At 40.0% G+C, this 21870-nt stretch overlaps 1 protein-coding gene across 2 annotated transcripts in view; it reads right to left on the minus strand.

Moving 5' to 3' along the window:
* LOC149462017 (synaptotagmin-2-like) overlaps nucleotides 1-21870 on the minus strand; it is a 172589-nt gene that overhangs the window by 31156 nt on the left and 119563 nt on the right. For both annotated transcript variants that reach the window (XM_089677584.1, XM_089677585.1), the window contains exons 3-7: nucleotides 21025-21197; nucleotides 12332-12454; nucleotides 11541-11708; nucleotides 10346-10513; nucleotides 491-608 (exon numbers count right to left, since the gene is read on the minus strand). In XM_089677584.1, the coding sequence (XP_089533710.1) occupies nucleotides 491-608; nucleotides 10346-10513; nucleotides 11541-11708; nucleotides 12332-12454; nucleotides 21025-21197 (750 nt within the window). The remainder of the gene's footprint in view (nucleotides 1-490; nucleotides 609-10345; nucleotides 10514-11540; nucleotides 11709-12331; nucleotides 12455-21024; nucleotides 21198-21870) is intronic.

Genomic DNA, 21870 nt, shown 5'->3' on the forward strand with positions numbered 1-21870 from the left:
TGTCTCACAGGGATTTAAATATCCAAAAGTGTCAATCGGGACAACTGACACTGCTATTGAGCACCAGGACTCGGCAGCAGAAAGCAAGTCAAATAGAAATCTGTTCAAAGCAGAAGACCTCTCTTGGCAGAGAAAGATAGGCCCATCACCTACAGATGCTATCAAAATACTGAGGCAATGCTGAAAGGACTTCATTTTGGCTATTTGCCATTGTCCAATTACCTTGAGGTGGGATATAATTCAATGGTAAGAATTGACTTCTGTGACCTGTAATGTAGGATTAAGAAAACTGAATTGCAATCATTGAAAGATCTCGGTCAGCTGCATGCAATACATGTGAATGCATGTAATCCAGTGTGTAGCTGTATAGAGAAGTACTGCAGCCATCTAAAAAAGCAACAAAACTCCACAATAAGCAGTCAGAGATCTGTAATTGCTACAAAGTTACTGGTATGAATTTGAATATATATACGCTGAAGTAATTGCTTACCTGACAAACCACCCACATCCATCTTCTTGAGATTCTTGGCTTCCAAGATGCAGACTGTCAGTTTCCCAGCTGTTGGAACATATCGTAAGGAAATGCAGATATCACCCAGTTTCTCAGGCTGAAAAAAATAGTGGAAGGAGAGGAGTAAACATTTTCTTGTTTTGTCCTCCACAGTTGTGTGATTTATTTTGGTTTTGTTTTAAAACATACTGTTAATTTAGAAAGCTGGCTTTTAACATTCCTTACAAAGTAGTTTTTGGTTGAGTCACTGGTTCACACTGATGCGACTTGTCATGCGATTTGACCATTCAAACTGCATGTTAAATCGCATCCAATGGCTGCCAATGGAACCATTCCCTGACTTTTTTCAGAGACGCACCAATTTGAAACGTACTTCCTGCATTACTTTTGCAGATTTGGGGTGCGGCTTGTATAGACATCTGTGGATAACTCTACAGTGTTCTTCGGATTAATTACATAACGCTGAGAATGCTCCACTCCAAGGTCATTGGAACTTGTAACTTAAACCCATATGATTATTTATGATTAAGGACACTGATTTGCACTACTTATGATATCGATGACCATTTCTGCCCTCTCCACATCTATCTTATACACAGCACTTTGTTGTTTTGTTTCCACTCTCCTTAATAGGCTTATACGCATCAGTGGCATTCGGTTGATCAACTGTGTTGCCACGGGCTGCTTTAATTGATGTTACTGACGACCTGTTGACATTGCAGTCCGGACTGCTTATTTTAAATTTACTGTTGTGTTATTTTTTTGATTACCTTGCAAGGTTTACTTTTTTGTATAAGATTTGCAATAAAGGATTTTGTATTAAGTTGTAATACTACTCTGCTTGGGTTTATTTAGAGCCGTCTTTTTTCCACAGTCTGTTCTCACGGCTGTCAGAGAGTTAAATAGGCTGATCCACCTACTTGGGTGGCAATTTTTTCATTATTTTACTGCCACAGTTGTAACCTGTGCCTGAAGGTCAGCTTAAATTTGTCTGGAAGCTGATCGAGGTTCTTTAGCCACCATTCGAACAATCCTTTGTAGCAATCTTTGATCAAGTTTTCTCTTTAATCCACGTCCAGGGAGATTAGCTACAGTGCCATGGGCTGTAAACTAATTGGCAATGTTACGCACAGTAGACACAGGAACATTAAGATCTCTGGAGATGGACAACCTTGAGATTGTTCATGCTTTTCCACATCTTTTTGTTCTAAAATCCTCAATTCTTTGCTGATCTTTCTCTTCATGTGGCACACAGAGACCAGGGATGTACAATTCCTATCGCTCGACGCTCGGGACATGTAGTTCCGGGTGCCGGTCAGGTAGGTTTTTTGGCCTTTAGCCCTGCTGCTGGCAAACAGCGGGCTCACCTATCAGGGTTGCTGCCGATTGCTTTCACACAGTGCCAGCCTCTCTGCGGCCCTGGCGTGAGGTTTCCCGGGCTCCGCTTGCCCATCTGCGGGCCCGGCTCACCGCCGGCTAGAGGGGAAGGGGAAGCCCCCGCTATATGTCCCGGGCTCCACTTGCCCATCTGCGGGTCCGAGACTGGTTCAGTGGGCGCCATGGGATGTGGTATAGGGGAGGGAGGAGGAGAGCGGACACATCCACTCCGCTCCCCTGCTTCTAATGACCCGGAGGTGATGTGATGTCACTTCCGGGTCCCCGTTTGACAGATTACCGGTCATTGAAGCCGGGAAAGAATGTAATGCGGTACAATGTGCGCAGCATTACATTAAGTGTAATACAGGGGAGACATGCAGGGTCTATTAGACCCTGGATGTCTCAAAAAAAAAAAAACTAAAAAAAAACCTGTCACCAAAAATCATCACATAGGGGACTTTTTGTCCCCTATGCGATTTCAAAAAAAAAAAAAAAAAAAAAAAAGGTTAATTAAATTTTTTTAAATGGAAGTTACACCCAGGCATATAACACCCCCAAATTTTTCAAGGCCCCCCCACCCCCACATATGTACGCATGCACAAACGTAAAAGCACATGCTCGGGTGCCTACACTACACTAATGTCAATTGCAATACACGTTACATATCGTCGTGCACGCCAGAATGAGAGCAATAATTCTAACACCAGTCCTCCTCTGTAACACTATACTGATGACCTTTAAACGTGTTGCCTATAGAAAATATAGCGTTACTAAAGTTTGTCGCCATTTCACAAGCGCACGCAAATTTAAGGCTTGACATGTTGGATATATGTTTACTCGCTGCAACCTCGTATTTTATATTTTACAAAAAAAATTGGATAATGTATTGCTTTTTGTGCCCTAAAATTAACTCCAGTGTATTTTTTACTGAAACCTTTGTGATATTTTCGTGTGACATAAAAAATTGGAATTACAGCTATTTTATCCTCTAGGATCTCTGATTTCAGAAAATCTATAATGTTTGGGGGAGTTTGTGTAATCTTCAGGCCTAAAACTATTTTTTAAATGTGTGCAATGCAAAAACAGCTTTGTCAGTGAAATGGATAGAGGATAAGTCCAACATGCCCCTTTCCTGACGAGCAGCCAATCGGTACTCATTACACTGCAAGTTCTCTCCTCTCCCTGCTAGTCCCCGGGGGCGGGGCTGGAGACAGGCAGGGAGGGGAGCAGGAGATAAACAGAGCAATGTGAAAAATATTAAACATTTAAAATTGCCATAAAGCCCCTTTTGTTTTTAAAAGCCCAAAACATTACTTAAAGTAGGATTTAAATACGGTTTTGGTTAAATATATGTGTTTTTAGCAGGACTAGTAGATTGTCATCAGGGACAAGTAGATTGGGACACCGATTGAGTTCCTGGACAAGTAGTTTATTAAAAAATGTCCATACTACTGAGATACACATAACAAAAAGGTTGAATACATTTTTTACTATTTTAACTGGTTGATGTGATTTCTAGATTATCAGCACCTGTTAACTGATACAGATGAGTTTTATTATGAATTACAGAAGCATCACAAACTTGGAATGCAATTATTTCTTACAATTTTGAGAAGGTGCCAATTAATTTGTCCAGTCCATTTTTGGAGTTTTGCGTGGAATATGTCAGATTTGGCTCGGTTTCTCCTTTTTTTTGTGTCATACCAATACAAACAAAAGAAATAAATATCAGAATGCCTAAATGTGTAATTGCAACATTTTTGTGGAAGTGGTGCAAAATCTGACAGAAATGCAGGGGTGTCAATTTTGGCCATGACTGTATATTGTCAGCAGGTTCACTATGTGATTTGCTGATAAGCTAAGAAAATTCTCCAGATGCTCTTCTCTACAATAAACATAATACATAAACAGGAAGAACGCTCATCGTTTACTAGCATGTATTAATATTATACATATTGCACTCTCACAGAAAGACCAGTCTTACTCTCACCGTTTATCGATGTTAATTAAAAGTATACGTAAACGCTTAAAAAATATTGCGCTTATATTTAACAGTGCCCACTTGACGCCCAGAATGATCAGTCTTATATCCGTTAGAAACACAGCTCCACCTGCTGTACAGGTGGAAGTGACATGAAGAGCTGAAGTCCATCCCGACTGGGAGTTAGGGAGCTGCCATATCGTCCACGCTTTAAATTCACCACACCAAATTGATAGATAAATACCTTGTACAAAGACTTTACACTATATTCAATATGTGTGGTGTCATCTACTTGTGTTTTATCATATTCCCCTCACACTGTGATACATATCTTATATCTTAATCTAAACATCATACTTGGGGGTATAAATAATATACTAAACAAAATCTTAGATATAATGAATAGAATTTAAGATCAGATTTAAAAAAAAAACAAAAAACACATACAAGGCTGGACTTTAATAATTAGTAATAAAACAACTGAGATTGATATTTCAAACTCCTAGATTCAGTGTCCCCAGCTCAAAAATCCAAAGGGGTCACATTTCTAGAAATAGCCTTTTTTAGTTCTGATCCTCTCCAATGATGTACAACTCTGGTTATACCATAAAAAACAAGACCCCCTAGGATCTTTAAAGTGGTTAGATAAACTGGTGCAGCTGTTCATAGTAACCAATCAGCTTCTAACTTTAGTTCACACCAGACCCTATTTCATAGCATGTTCTAATTTTATTATGCACCGGAATGCACTGGAACGGACTGCACTGGTGTGAACTAGGACCATTGGAATACATGGAAAACACTGTGCATGCATTTTTGATGCAGAAAAAAAAAGTACTGCATTTGACGTGAACCAGCCCTCAAAGTTGATTGTTTACTATGCATAACTGTGCCAGATCTCCAGCTGTGTTTTGGTGATATGTTCACTGATATGAATGGCTAATCTTCCCTTTATATTGGAGTGCACACGAACTCTAGACTTCTCTCTAGACTAAGGCAACCTATAGATGATTCGATTTTCTGTCCATCCACTAAGGGTGGCAGAACACAATGATTACTGATAGCGGCTATAGCCACTGGCAGTAATTGAATGTAAAAAATCTGACAGGCTGGCTGTACCAAAGTCAATCAGGTGGTAGCACTAATTAGCAATCACAATTGTTTTCACTTTCATTCACTTTAGAGAGTGCTGCACTTTTATATAAGATATTCCTGGGCCAATTCGGTGCAATGAGAATCATCTGAATACTCTTTATCTTGATCCTGCAGAGCAGGGGAGGGGAAGCCTGGAATGATGGAAAGGAGTAGACCAGGTTGAACTAGTTCCATGTCGTCACCAGAGCATCCACTGCAAATGCTCACGGGTTCTTGGACTTCAGAATAAAGCTGTCCAGTTTGTTGTTAAATCTGCAGAGCTATATCAGGTATCTCTATATGTGGCAACAGGCTTAAAATACCTCCTGGTGGGGCGTCAATCCACCAGATGCTGATGGCTAAGAAAGTCCACCTGCCAAATTTCACCTGCTAAGTGGATAACACAGGACTAGAAAGTGCAGTTCTGCTCAAGGGAGGATCAAGCCTGCTTCCCTTTGAGTGGTATGATGAAAAAGATGTCTAGGTTGAAGAGCTCCAGAAAGCTGATGGGAAGGCAGACTTCCTTCAAATACCAAGCCCCCCTGAAAAAAGGGTACAACCAGGACTGCTCTTTAGCCCAATAGGGTGGCATTAGTCATGAGAGCCTTCGATGTTTTTGAATGGGTTCTCTGACTCTAGGGCTAGAAAGGAAATCCACCACATTCAGGACAGTCTGGCCTTGGGAGTCAGATGCTTTTGGTGGACCCGTTTGCATCACTCTTCCAAAATGTTGAGTTACAATAGTCAGGAATGAAACCGGCCATACGGCACAGCTAGTAAGGGGTAATGATTGGACCCAAGATACCAATGCAAAGGCACAAAGTAAAGGCTTCAATTGGGCCCAAAAGGACCTGGGAATAAGAGCAGACAGAAAAAGTGACAGAGAAGGAGACAAGTTTGAAAAGATAAGGCAGGGAGAAACAGTACGAGGCTCCAATTTGTAGTCCCTGAAAAGGACACGTTTAGACCCAGGCATCTCAACCACGCAAGGTCCTTCTAATAAGGAAGCTTAGCTGACCAGCATTTAAGCCAAAGAATCCTGTGCATGAGGATGGAGAGAAAGTTCATTTTCAAGATCTGACAAACTGTATCCATCAAGCCATTCACACAGTAGCCTAAAGCGTAGTTCCAGCTGGAAAAAAATAAATAAATAAATAAAAGTCAGCAGCACCACAAAAACTGTAGCTGCTGACTTTTAAAATACAGACACTTACCTGTCACTTGGTCCTGTGTTGTCCTCACTACGGCTGGTTTCACTGGCCGTCTTCTCTTCCCGGCATCTTCAGTGTGGGCACCCAGCTCGGACAGCTTGCGGCTTCACAGTCGGGTGCCCACTGCACATGCGTGAAGCGCTGTGCTTTGTGAATGGCCCTGTAATCTTCTGGAACCTGTCACGTGTCCCAGAAGACTATGGGGAGGGAGGGGGGAGGACAAATTCTGCTTGCGATCGCCTTAGGCGATTGCAGCGGAAGTGGGAGCTGGTGCCTGTCAAATTTGCATACCCACTCCCCAAAGGTGCCAATCCCCTTTTAGGTGAAGTTCTCCTTTATGGTAGTAATCAAAAAGTAACTGGGCTTGGACTGATGCATCCATTGACTGAGAATTCCTTTAGGATGCCATGGCTTCAATGGACTGAGGCTTCCATTAGAATGCCATACATTTAATCAAGATAGCAGTAGTTTGGAAAACTGCTATAAAAAGCAATCGCAGGCTGCATGGCAGGACTCACCAAGGAAGAGAGCTTCGAAGAGGGCCTCTAACCTTTTGTCTACTAGGACTATACACAAGAGATTATCCTCCTGTAGCAGCCATCAGCTTGTGCCCCATTCCTCAGTCGACTTCCGGCTGTAAAGTGAAAGTTACCCAACAGCGGTATAGCAGGCAGCATGGTCTCCTAGTTTCCATAAGGAGTAACTGTCATCTGCCAAATGCTATCACATGGGGTTTTGTTAACCCCTTGTAATAGCAATGGAGTTAAATGAGAAGAAAATTTTAAAAAGTAAAAAAGCAAAATTATAAAAAAAAAAACCTAAACATAACCCGTTGCCCTGCACACAATCAGACACAAATGCACACAGAGGATGCACACGTGTGTAAATATAAAAAAAAAGTTAAAAACTTAAAAATGTATGTCCTGCACCACACATGAGGTATCACCAGAAATGTTGGAGTGAGCAAGAATTTTAGCAGCAGAGCTCACAGTTAACTCTAAACTGATGAACTATGGGTGGATTTTAGGTAACAGAGTCCCCCCCCCCCCCCCCCCCCAATATCACGGGAGCATGCAAGTTTAAGACTTTACATGTTTGGTGTCTATTTACTCAGCGCAACCTCATCTTTTACATTTTCCAACAAAATCGGTATTACATTGTATTGCACTAAAATTAATTTAATTTTGTTAAGGGCAATAGACAAAAAGATAATTCCTTCAATGCTCAGGGCCACATCTGGGTAAAAACTCATTGGCATTTCTTCAACCAGCCTACCATGTCTTTGAGGGCCTTCTTAAATCTGGGTGACAGCTGTTGCATTAAGGCATCCCAGCACAAAAACACACAAAAAAGGTACATGCAAAATTTTTATCAACGCAGTACAATAATATGAATCTGCAATTCAGCCTTAGTGTTACCAAACCCACAACAGTAAAATCAGTCTGTATATGCAGTAAAGCATGGTTGTTTTACTCACTGTGGAATCTAAGGGGTTAATCCTCCACATTGAGTAAATTGGCTTTTTGAGACTGGAGGGGCTGTGTTCTAGAACAAAAGAGAAGCGATTCCTCCTCCACAAGTAATATCCCACCCCCATTGTGTTTAGCTGGTTAGTGAGCATGGAGGAGGAGAGAGGGAGTGGGCTGTCATTTATCACTGTGTATACGCCCACATACGTGAGTCTATAATCGCATGGGCTGCTCAGATGTGATGAGGAAATGCTCAGCATAGAAACTCACTGAAAACGCATTTGCAGAGTTGCCTCTACAGCTGCAAAATCCATAGCTAAATTGGGGACATGAACAAAAGATGGAGATAGAGAGCAGAAGTATCAACCAGGTTTTTTTGCAGATTACAGAAAACGAATCTCATAGTGACTTGAGTGAGAATGGACAGCATGTAATACAGCACTTATTGAAAGTTTTTTTTATGATGTGTGTTTAGTGACACTTTAGGGGCACCAATTACTTTTGAATTTGTTGCAAGACTTAAAGTAGACCTCTAGTTTAGCTACAGTCAGGTCCATAAATATTGGAACATCGACACAATTCTAACATTTTTGACTCTATACACCACCACAATGGATTTGAAATTAAATGAACAAGATGTGCTTTAACTGCAGACTGTCAGCTTTAACTTGAGGGTGTTTACATCCAAATCAGGTGAACGGTGTAGGAATTACAACAGTTTGCATATGTGCCTCCCACTTGTTAAGGGACCAAATGTAATGGGACAGAATAATATTCATAAATCAAACTTTCACTTTTTAATACTTGGTTGCAAATCCTTTGCAGTCAATTACAGCCTGAAGTCTGGAATGCATAGACATCACCAGACGCTGGGTTTCATCCCTGGTGATGCTCTGCCAGGCCTGTACTGCAACTGTCTTCAGTTCCTGCTTGTTCTTGGGGCATTTTCCCTTCAGTTTTGTCTTCAGCAAGTGAAATGCATGCTCATTCGGATTCAGGTCAGGTGATTGACTTGGCCATTGCATAACATTCCACTTCTTTCCCTTAAAAAACTCCTTGGTTGCTTTTGCAGTATGCTTTAGGTCATTGTCCATCTGCACTGTGAAGCAGCGTCCAATGAGTTCTGAAGCATTTGACTGAATATGAGCAGATAATATTGCCCGAAACACTTCAGAATTCCTCCTGCTGCTTTTGTCAGCAGTCACATCATCAATAAATACAAGAGAACCAGTTCCATTGGCAGCCATACATGCCCACGCCATGACACTACCACCACCATGCTTCACTGATGAGGTGGTATGCTTAGGATCATAAGCAGTTCCTTTCCTTCTCCATACTCTTCTCTTCCCATCACTCTGGTACAAGTTGATCTTGGTCTCATCTGTCCATAGGATGTTGTTCCAGAACTGTGAAGGCTTTTTTAGATGTCGTTTGGCAAACTCTAATCTGGCCTTCCTGTTTTTGAGGCTCACCAATGGTTTACATCTTGTGGTGAACCCTCTGTATTTACTCTGGTGAAGTCTTCTCTTGATTGTTGACTGACACACATACACCTACCTCCTGGAGAGTGTTCTTGATCTGGCCAACTGTTGTGAAGGGTGTTTTCTTCAACAGGGAAATAATTCTTTGGTTATCCACCACAGTTGTTTTCTGTGGTCTTCCGGGTCTTTTGGTGTTGCTGAGCTCACCAGTCCGTTCCTTCTTTTTAAGAATGTTCCAAACAGTTGTTTTGGCCACGCCTAATGTTTCTGCTATCTCTCGGATGGGCTTGTTTTGTTTTTTTAGCCTAATGATGGCTTGCTTCACTGATAGTGACAGCTCTTTGGATCTCATCTTGAGAGTTGACAGCAACAGATTCCAAATGCAAATAGCACACTTGAAATGAACTCTGGACCTTTTATCTGCTCATTGTAATTGGGATGAGGGAACACCACACACCTGGCCATGGAACAGCTGAAAAGCCAATTGTCCCATTACTTTTGGTCCCTTAACAAGTGGGAAGCACATATGCAAACTGTTGTAATTCCTACACCGTTCACCTGATTTGGATGTAAATACCCTCAAATTAAAGCTGACAGTCTGCAGTTAAAGCACATCTTGTTCGTTTAATTTCAAATCCATTGTGGTGGTGTATAGAGACGAAAATGTTAGAATTGTGTCGATGCCCCAATATTTATGGACCTGACTGTACATAGAGCATGGTGTTCTGGAACAAAATTGAGTTGGACGGAGAGCTGCTCAGCCAGCCAGAAAGATGAATATAAAACTTCCTCTGACTGGATTAGGTAGAGCGGTTTGGTCCAAACGAACGATTTGAAGTTGACTAGAACATGGAGATTGGCTTTAAGACACACCCAAAATTCTGCCTGCCATTTAAAGCAATTTACCAATTGTTTTGGTTGATAATCTGTCAGTTCTTTTGGTCTATTAGTATTAATTTCTTTGGCAATATGCTGCTCAGCTCTGGTAACGCAGGTTTCCATTTTCTAGGTACATGTTTTAGTTTTTTGTATGCTACACTTGAATATGGGAATACAATGCAATGGCAGACTAACAAATAACTTCATAAACTGCAAATAATTTTTATCTATATGCAAAGTTGAATTAGACTGAAGAGACACATTGCTCCCAAAATGTTTGGGGTCCAATTGCTGTAACTCACCTCTTCCTTTTCTGCACTCTGTAGGTCTCTCCATTCTTCAATTGGTTGACCAAGGTCTACTGTATTCATGGGGACTTTCACCTCTCCAATGATGTCATGTTTAGAGAAGCGATCAAAGTCATATATGGCCATAACCAGGGTTTTTCCACCAAGCTCCTGATATGGAATCTAGAGCAATATATAAAATATTATGGAAACCTTTTTTTACCACCAGCATACATTTCTAATTCTTATACATTTCAATCCACAGTGCATGATTTCAATGTTTTACTTCTGTATAGTTTGATTGAGCTTTGAAAATGTCAGAACATTAAAAATTGATCACGTTTTAATACATGCACTGCTGTTACAAAGTTTATTCCTTAAATGAAACAAAAATGAAACATAATTTATTTTATACCTATACAGTGCAACTTCATTTGAGGCAGCACTTTGTAGGAGTGATACATTATGTTCTTGTTCTTGCTACTACACTACTGTCCACAGCCCTCTAGTGCCATGTATTTACAGCAAGAAGAAATGTGATACAATTATTTCTGCTGGCCCAAGACTAAAGCTGGCCATACTGTACTCAGATTGAATTTTGTCTGATTCCTTTTGATCCAACCAAAATTCACTCCGCAGGAAGCCCTGTTGGCACCACCCGACTTAATAAAAGTACATTTTTCAAGTTGAAGGAGTTGAGTGGAAAATTAGCAGCCTAACAAGGACTATATCCAAAGAGATACAGGTAGTATTTGGATATTTTGGTAGCCATGGGTACAGGCTGTCAGAATACAATAAGCGGGGAGGAGAGATCTCTCCATTCATACTGCTTAATGTGTACAGACAACTTAAGATCATACTTTTCCCTAACAGAGAGACATGGATAGCATCCAAATAACCCCATTCCTTAGGCCAGCTACGTGTTTTGCCTTCATCCACAAACACACACTAATTTTGCAAGACTTACACTACTATATTAGCAAATTATCATCAAGCAAGCAGAAGATTAAGCAACACATAACTATACTGACTCTAGCACAAACAGGGCACCTGTTGCCACTATGCAGTTTTTCCAAGATCCTGTGGGACAACTCTGCAGGATCCAGGATAGTTGAAACGTTTTGCTCCAAACTACGCCCTCAGCAACAATGGCATCTTAGACAGCAAAACTGTCCCTGCATCTATAAGAGTAGCTAAACGTTTACCAAACCTTAAAAGTAAATGTCTCATTGAAGATGGGATTCAACGTTTTCCGATGAACTTTAGTCTCATGCTTCTTTTTCTTGTCTGGTAAAAAGAAAATTTTCACATAGGGATCTGATGTTCCTCCCATGTCCAGTGCAGGTAATTCTGTAGCTTGTATGACACCAACTTGCATCTGCAAATAAAACAAAGCTAGATATTATAAACTTTTTTGAACTTGCATGTTCATTTCAAGTGATACAGTTCAATAAAACAAAACAAAGCTAGCAGAATCTAGCTCCATAAAATACAAGTTAAAGCAAGTGGGGGAATAAGGCAAATCAAAAGGCATTTTCTAGCCAGAGATTGCTGGATACATTTTCACAATAGAAAAAGGATTAGCAATTCCAGTGGATGAAGGATGACTCCTCACTGGCAAATTTTGGGTTAGGGTTAGATGTGGGATTTAACTTTGTGGATATGAACATAGATATTGCAGACAACACTCCAACTGCATGAAAAAGTGAGGATCCTGCCAAACAACACTGATGCAGGTAACTGCTCAGTGGATGTGTTTTAAACATTAATGCAATAAAAACAAATAATTCATAGTTCTACCAGATGCAATAAAGGTAGCCTATAAGTACTCAAATCTCCCTTGTAATCCACTTACTATAAAATATGTATTTTCAAATGTTATTTGCAAGGATGTTTAAATCTGCCTTAGTAGAAACAAAGACCACAAAAGGCCATCCTAAGGGCTACTTACAGGCTGTCAGTTGGACAGCACTGATTAGATAACAAAAGATGCGTAGGTACCTGATTATTTTGAAAGTCATAATCCAGGGAGAACTGGAGCTTTCCAAGCTTCTCTTCTTCCTTTTCCTCCTCCTCTTTGTCTTCTCCCTCTGTTAGGCCAGTTTCTGCATCATCATCGTCATCCTACAGAATCTGCCAAGAGAAACAGATCTCACTTTTCTACCTTAAGGTTCGTGGATGAAAAAAATTGGTTGTCACACTGTATTTAAATTGCAACAACGAAAAGAAAGATGTAAAACTAATATCCTATCCCAAAAGATCTTAAATTTTTTTTATAGAGCACAAAACCATTGCCCAATTTACTTTATAGTTTTCCTTACCATGACCTTTACATAGGTAAAGCAGCACTTTTCAATCAGACTTCGGCTTTGTTGCTCTGTTTTTCCATTCTCACAATTTGTTTGAACAGTTCTTAATTTGCTGAACTTTATTGCAATCAGTGGTTGCAGCTAATGTTAAGACACTCCAGTTAGTCTGGTCAAGTGATGGATTGATCAAAATTTTAATTTTCAAATGCGTTTGCAATTGTTCCCTCAAAATGATATATAAACAAGCACACTCATGATGTAGAAAAGTGTTTATGAAATAACTATTATTCGGAATAACCTTTTGTGTTTGGATCACTAAAGAACTTTGAAATATTCTTTTCTTGTTAAATTGTGTTGTGCTTTCTTTGACCAAACATATTTAAATTATAATCTGCCAAAGCAAAATAACAGCAAAGCTAAAGGTGAAATTTTCTGTTGACTTATGGGCCGCATACTAGTTTTAAAGCAACAAGATCACTCACAGTGAAGCTGCACTCTACCTTATACAGTACATCATTAAGAACAGGTAGCTTTATAACTGCAAAAAAACTGCAAGATGTTTAATATTTTCAAATGTGCAGCAGGTGATTTCATTCATGTTTCTGTAAGTTGGGGTTTCCAATGGATTTTGCCATTTTGCCAATTTATTTAAATATATAGGTAAACATTGCAGGTACATTTAGGGGTTATGACATTTAATGCTTCTGTGCTATATTTGAGATATTTTGTCTATTTCAGAAGTAGTGTTATGCCATTTTTGAAAGAAGTAGACTACCATTCCAGATAATATGATCCAATATTAATAGTGAAGACCAGGTGACATCCCAAAAGCCATTCACCCTCCTAGGTCTGGGTGTAGTTACACCTGCAGATGCTTCCAATTTATGCACTATATAGCCATCTAGAGGATGTTCATACACATTATGTTGTAGTCCATTAAATAATATAGGTTATCATTCAGAAAAGGACCAATGTAACAAACCAGAAATACTGCTTGAATTATTCACCATTAGAGATGTCTAAATAGAATAGAATTTAGTAATCAATATAATATATGACTCAAGGTACCAAGACATTTTCTATAGCAACAACAAAGTGCTTGTCACACACATGCATCGGATAAATACCAACATATGCAGATGCCCGAACTATCAGCAAAGGCAGCCAGATAATATACCTGCTTGAAACATACTTTATCTTGGCAATTGAGCGAAGGTTAAACAGGTGACTAGCACAGCACAAGTTACAGAGTGCATTTAATGCGTGATACATACAGTTCAGATGAACAGTAGAATTTATGCCCAGAATTGTGTCCAAATTATATGGCAGGGAGATTGTATTTAAATATTACTTGTACTGAGTTAGCCAAAAGGTTAGTTTCCAGGAACACTTCTATATTTCCTATTTTCAAATTTTAAGCTATTAGTGCCATCTGTCTCTAGTGAAGAATTGTTTGTTAATGGAGATGTACCAATCTACATTGCCTGCTGGCACATGAAGGTTTATTCATTTCTTACATTAGGACACCATCTTGTGGATACTCACAGTAAGGCACCTGAAGTGTTCACTTTCAGAGGGTAGAGGCTGTTTTAGCAATTTTAATGAAAATAAGTTTTTAAACTGGTCTGAAATTATACTATGGATTCAAGAAAAATTAACCAACAAAAATAATCCATAGATTTTGAAGACAAAGCAGTGGACAATCCCTAAGCTAGTAATAAATCAGATGCTTTTACATTGTCCTCAACATTAGGAAGAATTTGAAAAATGCAATGGGGTTTATTTACTAAAATTGGAGTGTGCAAAATCAGACTCACTTCTGCCTAGATACCAATCAGCTTCTAAACTCAGCTTGTTTAACCACTTGCCTACAGGGCACTTATACCCCCTTCCTTCCCAGGCCAATTTCCAGCTTTCAGCGCTGTCACACTTTGACAATTGCGCGGCCATGCGACACTGTACCTATATGAAATTTTTATCTTTTTTTTTTTTAGACAGAGCTTTCTTTTTGTGGTATTTAATCACCTCTGGGATTTTTATTTTTTCTTAAACCAACCAAAAACCACTGAAAATTTTGAAAAAAAATGTTTTTTCTTAGTGTTTGTTATACAATTTTGTAAATAAGTGATTTTTCGCATTCACTGATGTGCGCTAATGAGGCTGCAGTGATGGGCATGGATAGGCTGCACTGATGAACACTGATAGGTGGCACTGAAGAGGAGGCACTGGTAGGTTGCACTGATGGGCATTGACAGGCATCACTGATGGGCACTGAAAGGCAGCACTGATACACGACACTAATATATGGCACTGATAGGCGGCACTGACTGGCACTGATGCACACTGAGAGGCAACACTGACTGGCACTGATAGGTGGCACTGATTGGCATTGATAGGTGGCACTGATTGGCATTGATAGGTGGCACTGATGGGTGACATTGAAAGGCAGCTCAGATGGACACCGATATGTGGCATTGATGTGCACTGGTATGCACTGATGGGCACTGGCACGTGGCACTGACGGACACTGACAGGTGGCACTTCTGGGGCCACACTGATCATCAGTGCCCTGATGATCAATGTACATGTCCCCTCTGCGGAAAGCAGATTACCGGCTCGGCTCTCCTCTCCTCTTGAGCCGTCAGCGTGACAGCTCGAGAAGAGAAATGCCCATAACCGGCATTTCCGTGTTTACATGTGATCAGCTGTGATTGGACACAGCTGATCACATGACCGAGCCGACATCTTCGGCTCTTTCCATGATCCGTGATGCACTGTGTCCGAGGGACACAGCACACTGGCGATTGCCGCGCTGCCTGCTGCCCGTTCCCTGAGCTGCGCATGCGCTGTGAGAATAGAAGGACGTCATATGACGTCCTATGAGATCGAGAGAACCACCTTGCTCCCGTCATTGTACTATATGGCAGGCAGAAGGTGGTTAATAAAGCTTTGGCAATAAAACCTGGAAGCTGATTGATTTCTATGCAGAAGTGAGCATGATTTTGCACTGTCCAGCTTTAGTAAATAAACCCCAATATGTCACATGAATGTCACAAAACATCGGAGACTTATGTGTGGCAGTCTTTTTTCTCAAACTGAAATATAGTAAAAGCATTATGGCATCTGTATAAACCAGGGTTTCTCCAAGAGATTGCTAGGAGTTCTTTGAGCAATTTCTGCCTCTCAGATAAGTTCCCACTGACACTACTGATCTATCTGTAAGGGGGTAATTCTTCCCAATGACCACCAGTGTAAGGGGTATTCTTCCCACTGACCATCACACTAATGTATCAGGAGTTGTAGATGAAGAAATTTTTATCAGGGGTTCACAGAGACTGGAATGTTATTTCAAGAGTTGTTCTGTGTTGAAAAGGTTGAGAAAAGCTGGTATAAACCCTCCTCGGAGTTCTAAACCCTGTGACGATAACATCCTAGTTTCCAGTTCCAAGTCCTATATACAACTAACCTATATGAATGTAGCAATGTCCTAGATAGCTCGGGTTAGCTAGATTCTAAATTGTCAGACGCTGAGTAGCAGCCTGTGGTACTAGTCTGAGGAAGGTCAAATTCAGGTTAGAGCAGAGAGGCTCTGAAGACCAGCTTTCTGGGACTTCCCTCTGCTCTAGAGTTTTGGAGAAAATTCTAGAAGCAGTGGGAGGGGTGAGGAGTGGCTGGTCTGCACTCCTAAGGGATCCTGACCAGTTCCCAACAGGAGGCTAGGCATGGGATCAGGACAGCCCTTAAGAGTGACAGAGCCTACTCAGCAGCGGGAGTGCTCGGGTGGAAGATGGAGAGGCTGGAGAGCGGGAGTCTGGGAAGGGGCCCAGATGGGAAGGGGTTCACCTACAGGCAAAGGACCTGGAAAACAGGAAAGCTCAGGACCTCATCGGCCCCCAGAGCAAGGACCACCTATGCAGCAGGGAAAGAGGCCCAGCAGAAGGCCTGAGAGCAGCTACCGACCCATCAGCTCAAAGGAAGAGAACTGAGTGTACAGACCTACACTCCCTGGGCCAGTAACCAAAAACTGGATTAGCTGCTAATTGGAACAGTCTTCTCTTAAAGTGACAGGCACTGGATCCCCTGCTCAGGGATTCATCAAAAACAGCAGATAGAGGAGTATCTAGGGTCTGGGGTGGTACAGCAGGAAATGATGGCAAGCTCTCCAGAACAGAAATGTTTGTTGCAAAGACTTGTATATAGTTTCAGGAAGTTTGTCCTTCTCTTGGGCCATCTTACACCATCCAAGTTCATATTCTCCTAATAAAATTAACAGAAAAAAGCTCAAGGACTGGTTACTGTCTTCTGGATGCTGGTATGTGGGGAAAATGCCTGTTGCCTGGCTGTGCAGGACTATAGGTGAACCCAAAACTCATCAACTCCTACAGGGGTAGTGTACATAATGAACCATTTTGTGGAAACTTGACAATGATTACTATTTTTGCATGAACTGTATGCTAACCTGTAGCCTAGAGGCAACTTGCATAGTTTCTCTAAATGTGGGAAGACCATTAGTTTCTTGATCAAACTGTACGACATTTCATTGGTCCTACAGAGTGGGATATCACTATTTCTCTTTATAGAAAAGTTCCTGTAATATCAGGTTATTAATTATTTCAATGAGATGTGCTAAATGGGTTTTCGAGGTTGCCACTAAAAGGCACTGCAGGTATTGCATCAGATTTCACCTAATCCAAAGATAACTGACAAATATCGCGCTCTAAATGCTGGCAAGGGGAACCTAAAGCAAACCTGTTATGCTCAAATCCTTATATGTGAAGCTTTTGATGTAACCTGCAATTTTAAATTGCATTCTGCATACTTATCCTGAGGCAGTCATCTTACTCAGAAAGAGGCTAATAGCATCTAAAACGGAAGTTTTTAATGAGTTTTCAGACAGGTATTAAGCTTATTACTTCTTTCAGTTAATTTAGAAATAATAATGTGTACTTACAGCAAGATTATTGACATGGTTTATGCATGCTAGGGGAGGTCTCAATATAGTAGTAATTATCAGAGAAATAAACATTGGAGACATGAACTAATGACAGGGTGGTCTTTTACAACCCAAGCTCTAAACAAAACACTCCTATGTATATATGTGACCTCTAGACAGTTGGCCATGTGTATGGCACACAATATTATGTATATTCTCATCCATTATAACAGAAGTGTATGATTTTCAATAAAAAGTTTTAATTTTGGAATTGCAAAAGGTGAAGTCTGATTAGCTGCTATTGTTATATTTTACTGTTCTGTTGCAATCTTACAGAGAACCTGAACTATGAAGGCTGTGTACAAAAAGATGAAAGCAGTAGTCAAAAGACTGATCAGCTCTTTTGCCCATGGACTCCCGGCAGCTGATCTTTACCCTAGTACTAACCATGCTTTGTTCGGCATTGTGCCTCTATATGAAAGTAGCCACCTTGGTTCTGGAGGAGGTCTCTCTTTCCACGTTCCCCCTAATGATTGATGGTCTGAAGACTGGTTCAGGAAACGATCAAGGTGTAGCAGGAGGGGTGGAGGAAACAAAAATCTACAGAATGAATGAAGCAGAAGCAGGGAGAATCTTTTCTGCAGATCCACAGGTATAAAACTTTCCCTCCTCTCTGCCAAGAGGCAGTGAGCAAGACAGTAGTGGATCACAAAATCCAGCTTCAAATCTCATGAGATTAACTGTGAAAAGCAACACTGCCTTATTTGATCTTCCATTGCAGATATACATATATGAGGCTTTAGACACATAAGTACCTAGGCATGGGAGGTGCGCTACTACTTTCAAGGAAGACTTCAAGAAGAAAAAACATTTTCTAGGGTACTGCTTAGGCACAATTAACATTTCTACTTGTTCCATATAACAGTTCATGCACGAGGGTGCAAAAAAAAAAAAAAAATGTTGCTTTCAGAGGAGTATGCTTTTTTTTTTTTTTTCATTTATGCGAACACAAATGTAAATGTGCACGCATGCATGCAAAGGCGTATGCTAGGATTAATGGTTATTCTTGCCACTAGAATGATTTTACATGTGCACACTGTTAAAGGCTGTATGAAAATAAATGGGAGCATCTTATGAACTATTTATGCAGGCTCTTTCTACAAGCTTCTGGCAACAAGATCCAGCAGTATTATGTGTCTATAATTATGCTGGAGTCCTTACATAGCAAACCTTCATTTTTTTTAGTTACGTTCATTTTAAATCAGCGTGCAAGCATTTTATTTTTCTGAGAATAAGAGATTCCCTGAAAGACTGATGAAGAAAATGGGGAAAGAGGCCCGGAGAGAAACTCTTGAGTGCAGTATAGATATATTAAAAGTTATCGGTTATAGGTTAGTTCAGATTATTAATTGATAAGCCAACATTCTACAGTGTAAACAGGGATCAAACAACCTGTAAATTTAGCATGCAGAGACAACTGCTGTCTCCAAGCAGGAGTTGTTGGGATTCTTCCAGAGTATCCTGTGCTGAGGGGGATAGGATCACAGTGCATATGAAGGTGAAAGAGCCTAGCCTAAAAAGTGGTAAAGGGGAAAATCTTTACAAAAAAAACATGCTTTACAAGAAAGCCACACCTTTTAAGCAGCACCTAAGGTGTCGCCATACACCTTCCTGATAAAGTGGCTGAAGTAAGCCATAAAATGCACTGACAGTGTTACATTTTATTATATGATCAATAAAGATCCAGAATTTTACACAAGCAAATCCTACTTTGAGAAGTCGGCACTGTTGCCTTTGCCACTACCCATTTTTTGGATCCTTAACTTTCACCATTTTATTTTTATATTTAGTTACAATCAATTGTATAGTGTATTTAATAATCCCTCTCATTATCCAAGTTCCCAAGAGCACTGAAAACCACCTACAGCTACCATAACTTGAAAAGTAAAAAGTAAATACGGATAATCACATCAGGAGAATCACAAATGCATCAAATGTATCAGTTTTTCATCCCCTTAAATATCTTGCTCGCAGATCAATATGATATGTGGAACATCTTACAATCTCCTGGACACCTACATTTCCATTCATAAACCGTATATTTCTACACAGATTGGAGAGATCTGCATGCAAATATTCTGGAAGAACAAAACATTTGCTGTTCACTAAATGTCAGTTCACATGGTCTTCAAACCAGTTTGGCTTAAACAGTTACATGCACATGTGACCGCTCATTGTTAAACAGTTACATGCACGTGCAGTCAAAGATTGGCAGAAAAAGCTAAAATCTCTATTTCTGACCACACACTAACCTTGATCAGAAAAATATATGGCTGTTGTGTTAAGTAAAAAGGTACTAATGCACTGCTGGGATATGCAAATTAAGCTAGGTAAGCTATGAACAAATGCTATGAAAAAAATGTAAAAATGGCATGCTATTAAAAGTGCAACTCCCCCTCCACGAATTTCCAAATGTCATATGCAAGGTAGGGCACTGAGATAACCTTTGCAGACCATAAGGCTTATTAATTTATACTTTTGCAAGCTTTTAATGCATCTATCAAATATTTAAAATTTTGACACAAGTGACATCTAGTTATAGTTATTTACAGTTATGTACAGGCTAAACAAGTGTCACACATACAGGATTTCCATTTTTCTACAATAGAAAACTACATAATCAGTGGTCTTTTCAAAAGCTTGCACCAGCATAAGTAAACGAAGTAGGTATGCTATGAACAAAACAATCCCATTTCCCTGCCTTACAATATTACATCTGCTAGCAGGGTGAGGTTGATGTTTAAAGTACAGTAAAGTACTGTCTTTTTCATCCCTTAAACACCCACATTATTGCTTTCATCCTTTTCAGTGACCAAAAATTAAATAAATTGTTTTCCTTTGACACTCCAGTCATGCATATGCACTTACCAACACAGAAAGTTATCAAGATGCAGCAAGAAGAACATATAGACATCAGTTGAGAGTAGAAAAAGACAGGGAAGCAAGAAAAAGAGAGGAAAAGGAGGTGCAATTAGTGTTCTTTGTGTTGTTTGTTATGATTCTGTAGATGTTATAGCCATTTAATAAGGCATATCCTAAGATTTTTTTTTTTTTTTGGATCGTCAGAATTGCAAGAGTTTGAGAAAGGCAACATAATTTATTGTCCAAAAAAAAAAAAGAGAAGAAAGCTGTAACTGTTTAGGTGAATAACAGCCAATCATTTGGGGTCATGTAGGACACAGTGCCCTTTTCAAAGCTCTGCCACCAATCCACACGGAGAGAAAAGAGAGGAGCTTAATCCACCCTTTTACAAAAAATAAATAATTATTAACTATTGTGGTTTTACAACATATAAAGAGAGCTTTGATCCAAGTCTGTTTGTGCAAAATGTATGGTTAGGAATAATTCTTGATTGTCTGCATTGTTATCCCGTTTGTATATTGTGTTTTTACCTGCCCTCCAGATCCTTTCATGTCCTTCATGTTGAGAGCATTTTTCATTCCCTTTCCCTTCTCTTTCTTTCCTTTCTTCTTTTTGCAGCAACATTTCTTACATATACAGAAGCAGCACGTGATGATCAGCAAGCCTGCTACCACTGCTATGGCTATGATCGCCCAAGGTGGCACTACAAGAGGAGATGAAAAAAATATATATATAAAACAAACATATATTCTATGGTCATTTCCCATTATTTTTTTTAAACTGTACCCTTGCAGGACATGTTCACACGTATAGATGTGCCATGTTCACAACATATATGTGCAGTGGTGCGCAGAACATAAAAGCACAGCTCAACAGATATGGTGTGAACAAGCCTTTAATCTGTTATAATTAGTGCTTGACAAAAGTATAGGAAACTAACTATGCTTTTGACTCGAAGGATAGCATATTTGGCTTACATGAAGCAATGTTTTTCCAGTGGTCTGTGTCTTTCCCTATACCCAAGTAGCTACATCCCACAAAGTTGTAGTGTAAAAACATACAGAGAGATATGCATTATAAGACTTAGTATCAGAGCCACAATAAAGGGGTACCTCAGCAGAGGGAAAGTTGGGACCCTCCTATCTTATGTCCTCATTAATTTTGAAATCAACCACTTCAGCTCCAAAACATTTATCCCCCTTCCTCACCGGGCCATTTTTTGCGATATGGCACTGCGTTACTTGAACTGACAATTGCCACTGGTTGGAAAGGGGTTAATATCTAGGATGATCAAAAGGCTAAGTGTGTGCCTAGCTATGTTCTTGGTGTACACTACATGGCGCTAGTACAAGGGGAAGTAATGGATCGCATTTCCA

The sequence above is a fragment of the Staurois parvus genome, unplaced genomic scaffold (genome assembly GCF_062004578.1).
Source record: "Staurois parvus isolate SC_StPar_1 unplaced genomic scaffold, SC_StPar_1.0 ptg000188l, whole genome shotgun sequence".
In the NCBI taxonomy this organism is placed as follows: Eukaryota; Metazoa; Chordata; class Amphibia; order Anura; family Ranidae; genus Staurois; species Staurois parvus.